The sequence below is a fragment of the Paralichthys olivaceus genome, chromosome 16 (genome assembly GCF_024713975.1).
Source record: "Paralichthys olivaceus isolate ysfri-2021 chromosome 16, ASM2471397v2, whole genome shotgun sequence".
Lineage (NCBI taxonomy): Eukaryota > Metazoa > Chordata > Actinopteri > Pleuronectiformes > Paralichthyidae > Paralichthys > Paralichthys olivaceus.
In genome coordinates this window covers 16,294,069-16,306,728 of record NC_091108.1, presented here as the reverse complement: position 1 = coordinate 16,306,728, position 12,660 = coordinate 16,294,069, and the positions used below count along the sequence as shown (strand labels likewise).

The following is a 12,660-nucleotide window of genomic DNA, read 5'->3' as shown; positions in this document are numbered from 1 at the left end:
AATGCATTGTATGTAGATATAGATGAGGGTTAAGCACACGGACATCAATAGACAGGCATATTAGGTTTTACATTTTTGTATATACTGCAGGAAAAAAAAGACACCCGGAGACACGAGAGCAAACCAGTAGCCCCTGGCTGAGGCGCACAGCAGACTAGCGACTGACAAGTACAGTACGGGTCATTATTTTTGATTGACACTTAGCTATGTGTGCTATGCCGGTGAGTATGCTTAGGTCGGCATAGCTCTGCTTTGAATTGGGATCACTGCCTTATATAATAATGGAATGCAAGCAACTATGCATAATCACATAAACAAGCATCTTATATCAGTGGAGTGATAAAGAAATATTATACTTACACCAAAGCAAATAAATAGAAATAGACCAATCACACTGGCAGGAAAAGCAACATGAATTATAACTTCATTTTAAATTAAGTGAGTATGTCCCTGAGCCAGTATTTATGAGATGTAATAAATTATGTGTCATTAATTACACCTATGCTTTTAAGTTATTAAAGTCAAAATATCTGCTTTAAAAATTCTATAAAGTTGTGTTTTGTACTATTTGTTGAACCAGTAACTTTATGCATTTAATTCATTTTGTGAGTTCCAGTGAACATGTGAAATAAAAGGTTTATCAGTAGTATTCTGATGACATTGCAAAAAAACAACACATGGTGTGGACTCTTCACCACCTTCTCATTACACAAATAAATAACTATACATGCTACTAATCCAATTCCTCACAAATGCAAATGATACAATTAAAGCCTCACAACCTGTTATGCACAGTCCAAAAGTTTAATAGGTAAAAGTCGCATAATACCAGTATAAGAGCTTTTTGTTACTGGACACAGTTGGAAAAGCACAGATTTTACAAAAAGAAATTAATAATGCATCCAATCTTTTTGTGTCCCATGCATGCACAACACCAGGACTCTGAAAGTGAAGCCTTTACATGGATCTCAGACACAGTCATCTCCATTATCTACACCTGTGCTTGTCTAACTGCGATATGTCAAAATGTACCCAGTGAAAAGGGTCTGTTTTTCTTGCGAGCACAGTTTCAACAGTAACTTGGACATGAATACATCCAAGCTTTACAATGCAAACATTTTCAGAGTATAACGTGTCAAGTAAAATATGCACTGCACAAAATGAAGGGAATAACTGCTGGTACAAACAATTTTGAGAGAATTCCCTCATTGTAAGGTCCCTTAAAGGTTCTTCTGTGTCAAATCATGTAAATTAGTCTGATACACAACCGATTGCACACATGCGCACAGACACACACACGCGATAGCATTTTAGTGTAGCCACCTTTGGATCTCCCTTATCCAACAAGAGTTTTGATCTGTCCTGAAACGTTTTCAGTTCATAACAGTCAGTCACGGTCAGTGGAGTGGTACATCCAGATACAAATAAGCAATAATACAGAAGTTTGGCAAACTGGAGGCAAAACTTCAAACACAGCAGAGACAACTGAATGATATTTACCTCCGCCAAGAGGGTTATGTTTTCATCACTATTTGTCTTTCTTTTAGGACGATTAGACAAAAACACTAAACTGATTTTATTGATTTTTGGTCGAAGGGTGAGGTATGGGCCAAAACTTTTGGAGTGGATTCATTCAAGGAGATGGATCCAAGATCCACTTTTTTATGATTGCGAGATGGGACATTTCTTGACAAATTGTTAAATTCTCAAGGTATAATACAGAAATTTGATAAATTTAGTGGACTGACATCAATGAGTTATTTGAGTTATTCATGGAACAAATTCCTTCCTGAACTGTCTTATTGCTGTAAATCTCTGTAAATCAAATGAATGAATGAATAAAACTGGGATTTACTAAACACTTAATTCACATATTATCTTATTTTCCCCCAAAATACAAAAATTATACATTTATAGATCTTTTGTATCCTGCCTTTTCTTTATTACTTACATGAACTGGTCGGTCTCACAGTTTATACACATCTCATAAGGCTTTGCGGTGCATCAACAGTGCATGCAGAAACAAACAGACAGGACACTGCACTCAAACTAGCAACCCAACACAGAGACAGAGAGGCCTTAATCAATTATCACACTCTTTCGTTTACTTGCCATCCAGCAGGGGTCCGCTGCCAGAACAGACTTCAGCAGATGTCACATGTTGGCTCTCCACTTGGTAAATACTGTGGATCCTCAGCACACGCATCTTGACTGCTTTTTCATGATAGTCCACATGCACACATGTTGGAGCACAGATTGTCACATTAGTGTTGGCAAAAGCTCGGCCACACACACACGGCTACTTCACACACGCTGAGTTGAACATGTATGTGCACACTTCGACTCATGTACATGGACATAAATGGATTATATAAATGCATTTAATCCGCACATTTCATACGAATGAGTAGTGACAACAACACTTTCAGTCTAACAAAGATGTTGTGAAGCTGTGTCACAATTCTCTTACTATGTTGGGTGCCATCATGGAGGTCTCCACTACTATATGAGTGGGGTCTAGAAATACAGTAGATTTTGATTAATTAGTATCCAATTTGTAATATTTCAAGATCAAAAAATATCATATTATTAATTGATTATTCCACATAGGCCTAAAATATATGGGTATAAGTCTCCAATCTATTCGCTATCTTTAAATATAAGAAAAGACCCTTTGGTTGCAAAAAGTAACAATGACTTCTTGTGCAGAAGAGCAATGTGAACATAGAGATTTTTTCCTTTTGGCAAAATCTTTTGGAAAAACTAACAGTTCACACCAGTTTATGTGGGTTGACGGTCTGGGCACTGCTGTTCCTTTGCTGCTCTTGGCTGGACCCACATGGTGGTTAAAGAAAAAGTTTGACATTTTGGAAAATCTTCCTGTTTCTTTCTCCCTTCAAAGCCTCAGATGAGGAGATTGATGCCTGTCTCATATTTGTCTGTTGCAACAGCGAATGAACTTTACTTGGTGTCACACAGCAGCAGGAAATATGAAGAAACAGCTGGCAGGAGGATTTTGTTACCTCAGCACAGAGCCAGGCTGGTTTGTTCCTGCCTGTTTCCACACGTTATGTTACTCTGAAAAACAGAACATTGTTGGACCAATGTAAAAGAAATGACGTCAATTGGTGACACACAAATCAATTCAGTACAATTTTTAATTAACAAATAATAAAATAACATGATTAATTTTTGTTTTTAAGTTGGTAAACAATTTAATTTTCCAGCGTAAGCTGAGGGACAGTTGTTGCTTCATGTTTTCTGTTTCTTGATCTTGATCTTAATTATGTTGCTATAGGCCTAGATCGTCAGAGGGACATGTCACATGTTTCTCTTTCCTCCTCTGTGCTCTGTTACACATGGCATCTATTGCACTTGGTCTGTCCTGGGAGAGGGATCCTCACATGTGACTCGCTCTGAGGCTTCTACATATGTTCCCTGCTTTGGTAGTTTTTCCTCACTCTTGTTGAGGGTTAAGATCAGAGCGCCTTCGGCCCTATAGTGATTTGTGAATATGGGCTATAAAAATAAAATTTGATATATTGATTATTTTTGATTTTTGTTTAGACTTTGTGGTTTTGATCATCTTACTTTAATCTTGACAAAAAAACTCATCTTCGCAAATGTCTAAATAAACCAAAATGAGCACGTTTTCCATATATCTACACCAGCCTGTTATTTCAGAGCAATAATAACCACCTTTCCTGATTTGTTCTGTAGGGATGAACATTTCCCACTCAAATGTTTCACAGACCTCCACTATGGCAGCCAGAGTGTGTTACATCACCTGAAAGCCCACTACAGATGAGTAGAATGACATTCCCTGTATCTGACGAGTCCTCTCTTCTCTCTCAGAGCGGAGCCTGTTAAACAGACTCTGGACTTTAATTGGACTTCGCAGATTGTCCTGGAAGTTGACTGGAGGCACTGTGGGAATCCATGGCATCATCCTTTAAACATTGTGTGAGGTTTTTAAATTCCCGTTGCCATGGTCACTCCTGGCTCGTGAGGTGCGGCCCATCTCGCTGGTTTCTTCCTCCTCCTCGTCCACTTCCAGCTGTTCATCTTTTTTCTTGATGTAGCGCTCATAGAGCACCATTATGGCGCCCATCACCCAGGCCGACACGGTGCCAGCAGCAAAGATGACGAAGCCGATGGCGATAAAGAAAAGGTAGTCCCAGGAGCCCAGAGACTGGTGACATAACGTCCGCAGCTGGATGCCCACCTCACCCAGTCGACGGCCCTGCATGTCAGCAGGTGAGCCGCACACGGTCTGGCCCTCATCTGTCACGCAGAAACACACCAAGAGAGAATGAAGAGCATTAATCAAAGAATTACAACATTTAAAGTGAAATTCATAGCACTCAGAATAAATTTTTTTTTTTCCACAGATCTCAGAAATCGCCCTGAACAATATTCTCAATATCTTCTCTAAGATCACAGAAGTTAAAAAGATTACCAACAATAAACTGGAGAGCACAAAGTATATTGTCTCCTGAACATGTGTTTACCAGTGAGTATTACATGTTCAGGATGTTGTTATGTCACCTGCTTGTAAAAGAATCTGTGGATACATAGATTCATAAAATCCCTCTTCCCCTCTGTCACTGATCTTTTTTATCAAGTTCTTTAACTTTAAAGTCGACAAAGTCTTGAGATTTTAATGGAAACCTGTAAGGAGCCTGGATTTTCAAAATAAGCCCCCACTATAGTAACTGGATGATTTCAAAATAAGATTTTCAACACACATGGTTATTCCTTTACTAACAGTTAGTAAATCTGCATTACAGTTGGTCAGAGACGGATACACGTGTACACAAATGTTACTCAGTAGAGTGCATACGTCCATTATTTGGATCTGAACCAAAATACGCACATATATATCATAAACATCAGTCCCCTAATCATTGCTGATTTTTTTCATCAAGGTCCATGAGTTATTCTCTGAGAAAAATATTCAAAAATGCAACACAAAATGTTAAAGAACAATTTTTAAAGAGCATCATATTTCCTGGCTCTTTAAAGTGAATTAAACTGCTGACCTTCTCTGCAAATACCAAGTGACATTTCTCATAGTATAAATATTCACTGCCTTGGTAATTAGCATACGTTTTTAAGAATTCTTTGATGTTGTGAGAGCCACGACAAAATGCACAAATAATTCAGCAGGAAAATTATTCTACATATGGCATTAATCACAGCAGCCTGTTAAATCATTCATGAACACATTACGACATATTATTTTACATAACATTTGCAAATGGCAAATCTGACGCAAACTGAGCAGAAGATATCCATAATACATTCGGGTTCAACTGCGCTTGCATAACAATGTTGCCCTCCTTATCAGAAAACTGGGGAGCTTCCCATGTACGACAGTCTTGAGTTGATGCAGCATTGAGTTTAAAAAATCATAGATGAATTATTCAAACCCTTTTCTCCCCCACAGGATTAGAGAGTGACTTGGGCCTTTGTGTCTGCCTGACACCACTGATAATAAGGTTTCATATCATCAGGCGCGGGTACAACTACGACTAAGACCTTGCTGAAATCCACAAATCCTAACAAAAATGTAAAAAAAAACCCTGTCTCCTAGCTCTCACAAAACTACAGTATGGATCCAGTTTCAAAGGCCTTTCAGTCAATATTAACGTTGTGGATGTTGAGCTCTGCAGCCGCTGACAAGAGATGCATTTTTCAGGAAATAATCCTAAAGCCTTTTGTTACTGAGAGCAACAACACAACAGAATGTCGCCATCTCCACACGGCCGCTGTTTTTAATTGGCATCTGTGTTTTCAGAGCATTTGTGCTGAGGGGATTTCCCACAGGGAGAGATGAAAAGACTTGGAAGTTTCTGCACAGGGAACAGTTTTCCATATAACCCTGTCTCTAAACAGCTTTAAAATACACGCTCTCATTTTGCTGCTATATATTGTAGAGTCTGCATGTAAACAGTTGCTGCTTTGCCTCTCTGCAGCCTGATATTTGTGGAAAATATGGATCGACACTCAGTAATTTAACTTCCTGTACAATGCAGTTAGCTGACACTCTGAACATGTTGTCCTCTACATCAGGAGTTACTGAACTTGTTTGTCTTATGTACCTACACGTCTCTATCAGATGAACTGAGTACCCCTTCATCAACACCATCATCATGTTCCAAATGCTGATGTGAATTGACTTTTGAAGTGTACGGTTAATAAAACTTCTGAAATATATTTAATACTATGTTATTGTTAAAGTCAATTTCTCGATTACTTTTGCAATCTGTTTCAACTGAAGTTGGTATGCACAGATTGAGCTGTGCCTTGAAAAACTGTCCATCGTTTATCTTCTGCTCTGACATGTAGCTCCAGCAATGCTGCCTACCATGCACCAAATGTGCCATCAAATATGTCGAAAAAACAGAGACAACTTAGATGTATGATTAACGAACATAAAAGTATCATCCACCGGGCTGAACCTCAATAAGCTGTTGCTAGACGCTTTGCAGACAGCACTCATTCTACAGCAGATTTGGTTATCTGTACCATTGGCATGATGTGACCCAACCATCTTAGGGTTAATATAAATCAAATTGTACTCCAATGTTAATGTAGATATATGTTTTACCTTAAAACACTCCACCTAATACATTAAATGAAGAATGGACCTGACATGATGCTTGTCTTTTTGTACTAGTTATTCCAATGTGCATTCCATCGATGTATGTCTGTATACCAGCCCCTACACGGCATGTACCACGGAGAAATAGGGGAAGTGGCTGATATCAAGAGATCCTACCAGTGGCTGGAAAAGGCTGGTCTGACAGACAACCCAGAGGCACTAATCATGGCAGCACAAGAACAGGCCTTAAGCACAAGATCCAAAGAGGCTAGGGTCTACCACTGCAGACAAGACCCAAGGTGCAGGCTGTGCAAAGATGCCCCTTCAATGACGTGAAGAGTTCATTTACTAGGAAATTTATAGGATGGCAGAAATTCCTAATGCTATATTCCCTCAGTTCTTTTTTTCTGTGAAGCTCCTCTGTGGCTCAGAGATCTGAAGAACACGAGGACAGACGGCTTCTCTAAGCTCCATCTACCACAGAGAAGTCAATGCCTGCTCTGATCCTGTGCGCTGCTCACACAAAATGCAGATGTCTTAAAACACATGTGTCCACCCATGGAGAAAACACACATATGCACACACTCTCTAATCTCATATGCACAAACGCCCTCCACAAGAACCAACTTTCCCATCTACTATTTGTGCCCTTGCAGCATGTGTGTGTGTGTGTGTGTGTGTGTGTGTGTGTGTGTGTGTGTGTGTGTGTGTGTGTGTACACAGATACCCATGCAAGTGTTTGTGCCTGACAGCCAGGAAGGAAACCCTTCTGGCTTCACCCCCACCACTCATCCTCCTCCACCCTCATGGGACTGGCATCAAAGAAGAGGGCTTTCCCTCTTTCCTTCCCCCAACCACTCTCTCTGCTCTATTTCTAGACACTCTCCTTATATAACAGCTGAACGAGTGCTAATCCAGCCAGGAAGGCGAGACAGAGGAGAATCTGTTGGTTCCTTCCTGAAGCTTTCTCTCCCTCTCACTCGCTCGAGCGCTCACTATGATGCGTTTCCTAAAACAAGTAGACAGGCGACTCGTGTTGAATGAACCAGGTGAGACCGAGATGACAGATACCAAGGCTGCGGAGACAGAGTTTGGAGCCGAAACAGTTGTCTGAAGAATGTTAACCTTCTGTCTCCTCCCCCTAAAGCACTAGAAGTCGGTTCTGTGTGTGTTGACATGCATGAATGTGTATTTGTGGTTTTTCTATGCATGTGTCCCCACATGTCTACATGGATTAAAGACACAAGGTGCTCAATTTAGGCGAGATTGAGGTGTTGTCTGTGTTGCTGGCTGCTTGACAAAACGATGACCAGACTATGTGTGTACATAGCAGAGATGGAGAATGTGTGTGAGAGTGTGTGAGAATGTGTGTGAGAGTGTGTGTATCTGCGTGTCCGCCTTCTCCCATGCTGGCAGCTGTCACTGGAAGAGGCTCCACTCCAAATTAAGAAAAACAAAAGGCAACGAGCAGCAAGAAAATAGGACAGCTCTTGCAGGATTCAATTTGGACTTGAACTAAGCTTCACAGGGACCATGGTGAACTGCTGTGTGTGCTTGTGCATAAGAGAGAGGAGCAGGGGATGCCTTTTTACTATGAGTGGTGTGCATTCAACAGCTATAGTGTTAGAATTATGCCTGGCTTCTTGCTCACTAAGACGCACTATAAATAGCTGCTGCCCTTTTGCATATTGACACATCCACACTAAAAAGTATCTGGAATATCAAACACATCTATCAGCTACACCGAAATAAAACAAAAGAAAGAGCAATCGATATTTGATGGTGCCACTGTGATCTATTTATCACACCTGCAGGAAACTATCCTGCTGGCTAAATAGAACAGAGGTCGATAAGCCATTTCTGGGATAAACGACTCACTGTTTTCCTCCCTGCAGCGAGCATTCAGGGCTAAATTAATGAACACGGTTGCTAAAAAAGAAATCAAATGGCTCCCAGTCTCTGATCTTATTTCACCCACTTTGTTATTTGATAGTCTGAATGCTGTCACGCTCCACTGTCGACACCTGCGCCTCATCCCACTGAAAGCTGAGAGAGGGTTGAACTTTGTAGACTTGGATAAAGCCGGCCGGTATATTTAGCATATGATATACACCCTGTCTTACCATTAGCAATGATGCAGTTGTGGGTGACGACGTATAATGATGGTTGTGATGATTGCGTGTGCTCAGGGGTGCAGACGTGACAGAGCGTTTTGATGTGACATGTTTAAGTGACATGGTTCAACACAAGTAAGCATGGAGTCACTCCTTCATTGAAGGGTTCTGAGGAATATTAGTGCTGCTTTGATAGAAATCACTTCAACTAAATCAGCTAATTTTAATCCCTCCCTTTTGTTTTCCTGCAGATTTAATAATCCATCCTTTATTAATTACTTGTTTTATAAATAGTCAATACATATTTTATAAAGCTTAATATGACAGTGTTAGGGTTACCAGGTTAGAATTTTGAAAAATCACCCTGCTGCAAAGTGGGCAACAGGGACCCTAAGCTCCAGTTCGAATGGATCTTTTTGCATACAGCCGATTCAAGGTGGAATTATTCTGCTTTTATTCTGCATCACTGTCTTGTATAAAAGATGCAAACATGGATGCTGGCAGCAGATGAGGCCACAGAGACTCAGTGGCTGTGTGCAGCTGGAATGGCGTGAGAGATGCCCACGCTGATGTTTTGCATGTCATGCCTCTGACTGCGGGAAGCCACCATGTAATGTGACATCACACACGAGGTTACAAAATGCTGGCAAGTTTCTTTCCATGTAAACAAGCAAAAGTGGCATAAAGAGAGGCCTTCTTAATGGAAATCCTGCAAGATCTCCTAAGGGATGATCGTGTAGATGACGTTATTGAAAATGTGTTTGGCAGTATAGAGCACTGTTGTCAACCATCAGTTGACATGGTAAGCTTGAGAAGGTCTACTGTAATCCTGATGCCTCTTTGGCAAAATTTAGTTTTACAACATTTTATGTAAATACAATCAAAATTCAAATCTATGGTTAATTTTTGTCCAGCGGCCCAGTAGCACTGGAACATGTATGAATGTATTAACTGATACATAAAGCAACAGCATTTTATAATCTATAATTTTGACAACAAATCTACACTATTAGTTTCTCTCTTTATAAAAGTTAAAATAATAGTGAAATAAACAGTATTTCTACAATCTAAGCTGTCTGCTTTCTCTTTCATAAAAAATTTAAGTTGTCTGTTAATATAAAATAAATAGAAACATTTCCATCTCTTCGTGGACACAGACCAGTCATTGAGCAGGAAAAGACCAGTAGTTTATATAAAAGATTATCTAATAATTAATAACTAGAGCTCAGGGGTCCTCATGTTGGACAAATCCGCTCCTGGCTCGTGAGGTTCGTGATATTGTGCACCTTATATCATATAGGAATGAAATACAATAAATCATTTATAGGACCTTGGAACTTGAAGCCCTCCAGGTGGACCCACAGGCACAGGTCCTCGTTGTCGCACTCGCAGCTCCAAGGATTCCCGCTGAGTCCCACGGAGCGCAGGGAGGTCAGAGAGATCAGGGAGGTGATGTTGAGCACCGTCAGATTGTTCCTGCTCACATCCAGAACCTGGAGCGCTGCGTTCTCCACAAAGGTGTCCGGGTGGATCTCCGACAGCCCCGGGTTGTCCGTCATCCTCAGCATCACCAGACTCGCCAAGGGGCCGAACGTCCGGTCCTCGATTCGGGTCAGGGTGTTGAAGGAGAGGTCCAGGTAGGCCAGCTTGCGTAGATTCCCAAACGTGGACTCTGATATCTCGGTCAACGAGTTGTTGCTGCAGTCCAGGTACACCAGATCCGAGAGGTAGTTGAGCGTCAGCGGCGGCAGCTCCACGATGCGGTTGTTGGAGATGATGAGCTGCCGCGTGCCCAGCGGCAAGTTGACCGGGAACGTGGTCAGATGTTGCCCGGCGCACTGAACCACCAGCTGGTCGTCACACACGCACCTGTCCGGGCAGCCGGCAGAGATCACCGGGGACGCGATCACCCCCGTGGCGAGGAGAAGCACAACTATGAGCCGCAGGGGTTGCGCGCTTGGCTGCGGGGCAAGACGCATGTCACCGCCGAGGGCTTCATCCACCCCGTTTGGAGAGAGTCAGGCGCAGTCACATTCTTCATTGATATATCCTCGCCAAATGATTAATCACAGAAATGCTCTCCACAGAGGTCAAACCTTTGAGCCTGCCCGTGGCGGCACCCTCTTGCGCGTAATGTCTCAGTTCATCCTGTCTTCTCCCGCGTGGGTCCAGAGCGCGCATCCACTGTCTGGAACTTGACCATCACATGTTTTCATGCTGCTTCATGTGTCATCGGATTGAACGAGTTTCTGACATCGGAACATACTCGGGCACAAGCTCACGTCGTCCTCTCACGCTGCGCTGCTCCTGATGATCACAGTCAGTTGCTCCTCCAGCATGTCTCGCTTTTCCGAAACTGAATCCAAAACATGGGGGGGGGGGGGGGCTCAAGTGCACAGCGGCGGATGGGGGTGGGGGGGTTACGTGCTGTGGGGTGATCTGACGCCTTGGACAGAGCTGGAGCTCCAGGCAGCAGAGCAGAGGTAATGGAAGACTAGCATTAAATATTGAGGCCATCTAGAGCAGCTGGAATAAAGGTGACCTATAATGCTTCATCTGCAGGCATCACCACCATGCCTCAGGTGTGGGAGCATGTGAGTGCAGCCATATGAGACATGTGTGCGTGTATGTGCATGTGTGAGGATACATTTAAGCCTATACAACATACAGAGTGAGGACATTTTGGGAAAGTGAGGACATTTTGGGAAAGTGAGGACATTTTGGCCAGTCCTATTTGAGGGTTAAGACTTGATTTTCGGGTTAGGGTTAGAATAAGGTTAGGGTTAGGCATTTAGTTGATGGTACTGTTAGGGTAAGGGGCTATAGGGAATGCATTATGCCAATGAATGTCTTTACTAAGACAGATTTACAAACGTGAGTGTGGATATTTATAGAAAGTGAGGACATTTTGACAGGTCCTCACTTTCTGAGTCACCTTCAATCGGTGTTTGAGGGTAACACTTGTTTTGGGTTGAGGTTAGGGTAAGGTTTGGGGTTAAGTTTAGTTCTAGGGTTTGGTTAGGCGTTCAGTCATGATGTTAGTGTATGGGGCCACCAGGAGTGCATAGGGCAATGAGTGTTCTCATCAAGAATGATAGGGCCATTTTATGGGGAATATGCACTCCTGCTGTCATGTCGTGTGTGTGGTGTTGTTGCATAAACAATCAGCCTTTGCCTTCATTGTGTGTGTGTGTGTGTGTGGAGGTGGAACAAGAAGCAGGTGCACCTGACACCTGAGATTGTGTGAGATAACATAACATGGGGTTTTAAGCTCTAGTAATAAGATAGTGGACCAATTATAACAATGTGCTGAGTGTGGGGGATCCCTATCAGCCCATCACCTATCAGGCCCGTATATGTGCAGTGAGACTTTCATGACAATGACTGACATATCTGCCACTGGCAACCAGCCGAACTCTGCCCAGTATCCAGCCAGCAGACGGTGGGACGAGATGAGATGGGACAGGGTGGTCTCAGGCAGCAGTTGTTCTCTCCTTCCCTCTCCAGTCTAAGTGAGAGTCCCGAGTCTATTCTCGGTTCTGTGTGTAGGTGTTGAAGTGCTGAATCAGACTCGGCATGATGGAGGAGGAGGAGGAGGAGGACAGATGTGCCGCTGACAGTCCTCAGCTGAGAGTCGACAACCAGCTGCACACTGACCCCACTCTCAAGTCTCACACACGCGTACGTCCACATAAAGACGTTTTTTCCTGCTATTCCCTGGTGTAAAAAAGAGCAGGAGGGCTGTAGGCATATATAAACCTAGTGCTTTTTTTACACATGCTGGGGCTGAGTGGTTCCACACAGCTGTTTGAAGCCAGGGATGTTACGTGACCTCATGAGGACATCTAGTGATGAATACTTGGTATTGTTCTGAACAGTGAATATACAGAGTCCCTGGCTTAGGACTGACCCAAATGCATAAACAGTATTTTTGTTGAC

The 12,660-nt window shown here is 42.4% G+C and overlaps 1 protein-coding gene across 1 annotated transcript; it reads right to left on the bottom strand.

Annotated features, from left to right (window-relative positions):
• Nucleotides 1-785: 785 nt before the first annotated feature.
• On the bottom strand, nucleotides 786-11,071 carry LOC109642206 (leucine-rich repeat-containing protein 52-like). Its single transcript, XM_020106896.2, has 2 exons — nucleotides 10,052-11,071; nucleotides 786-4,284 (listed from the first exon to the last, which is right to left on the bottom strand). Exons 1-2 carry the CDS (start codon nucleotides 10,698-10,700, stop codon nucleotides 3,953-3,955), a joined length of 981 nt encoding a protein of 326 aa, XP_019962455.1. The 5' UTR covers nucleotides 10,701-11,071; the 3' UTR covers nucleotides 786-3,952.
• Nucleotides 11,072-12,660: the final 1,589 nt, after the last annotated feature.

Coding starts and splice junctions, on each gene's coding strand:
- LOC109642206 (XM_020106896.2), bottom strand. CDS start 10,700: ATGCGTCTTGCCCCGCAGCCAAGCGCGCAACCCCTGCGGCTCATAGTT. Junction 4,285..10,051: donor GGAGGGCTTCAAGTTCCAAG/GTCCTATAAATG, acceptor TCTGCGTGACAG/ATGAGGGCCAGACCGTGTGC.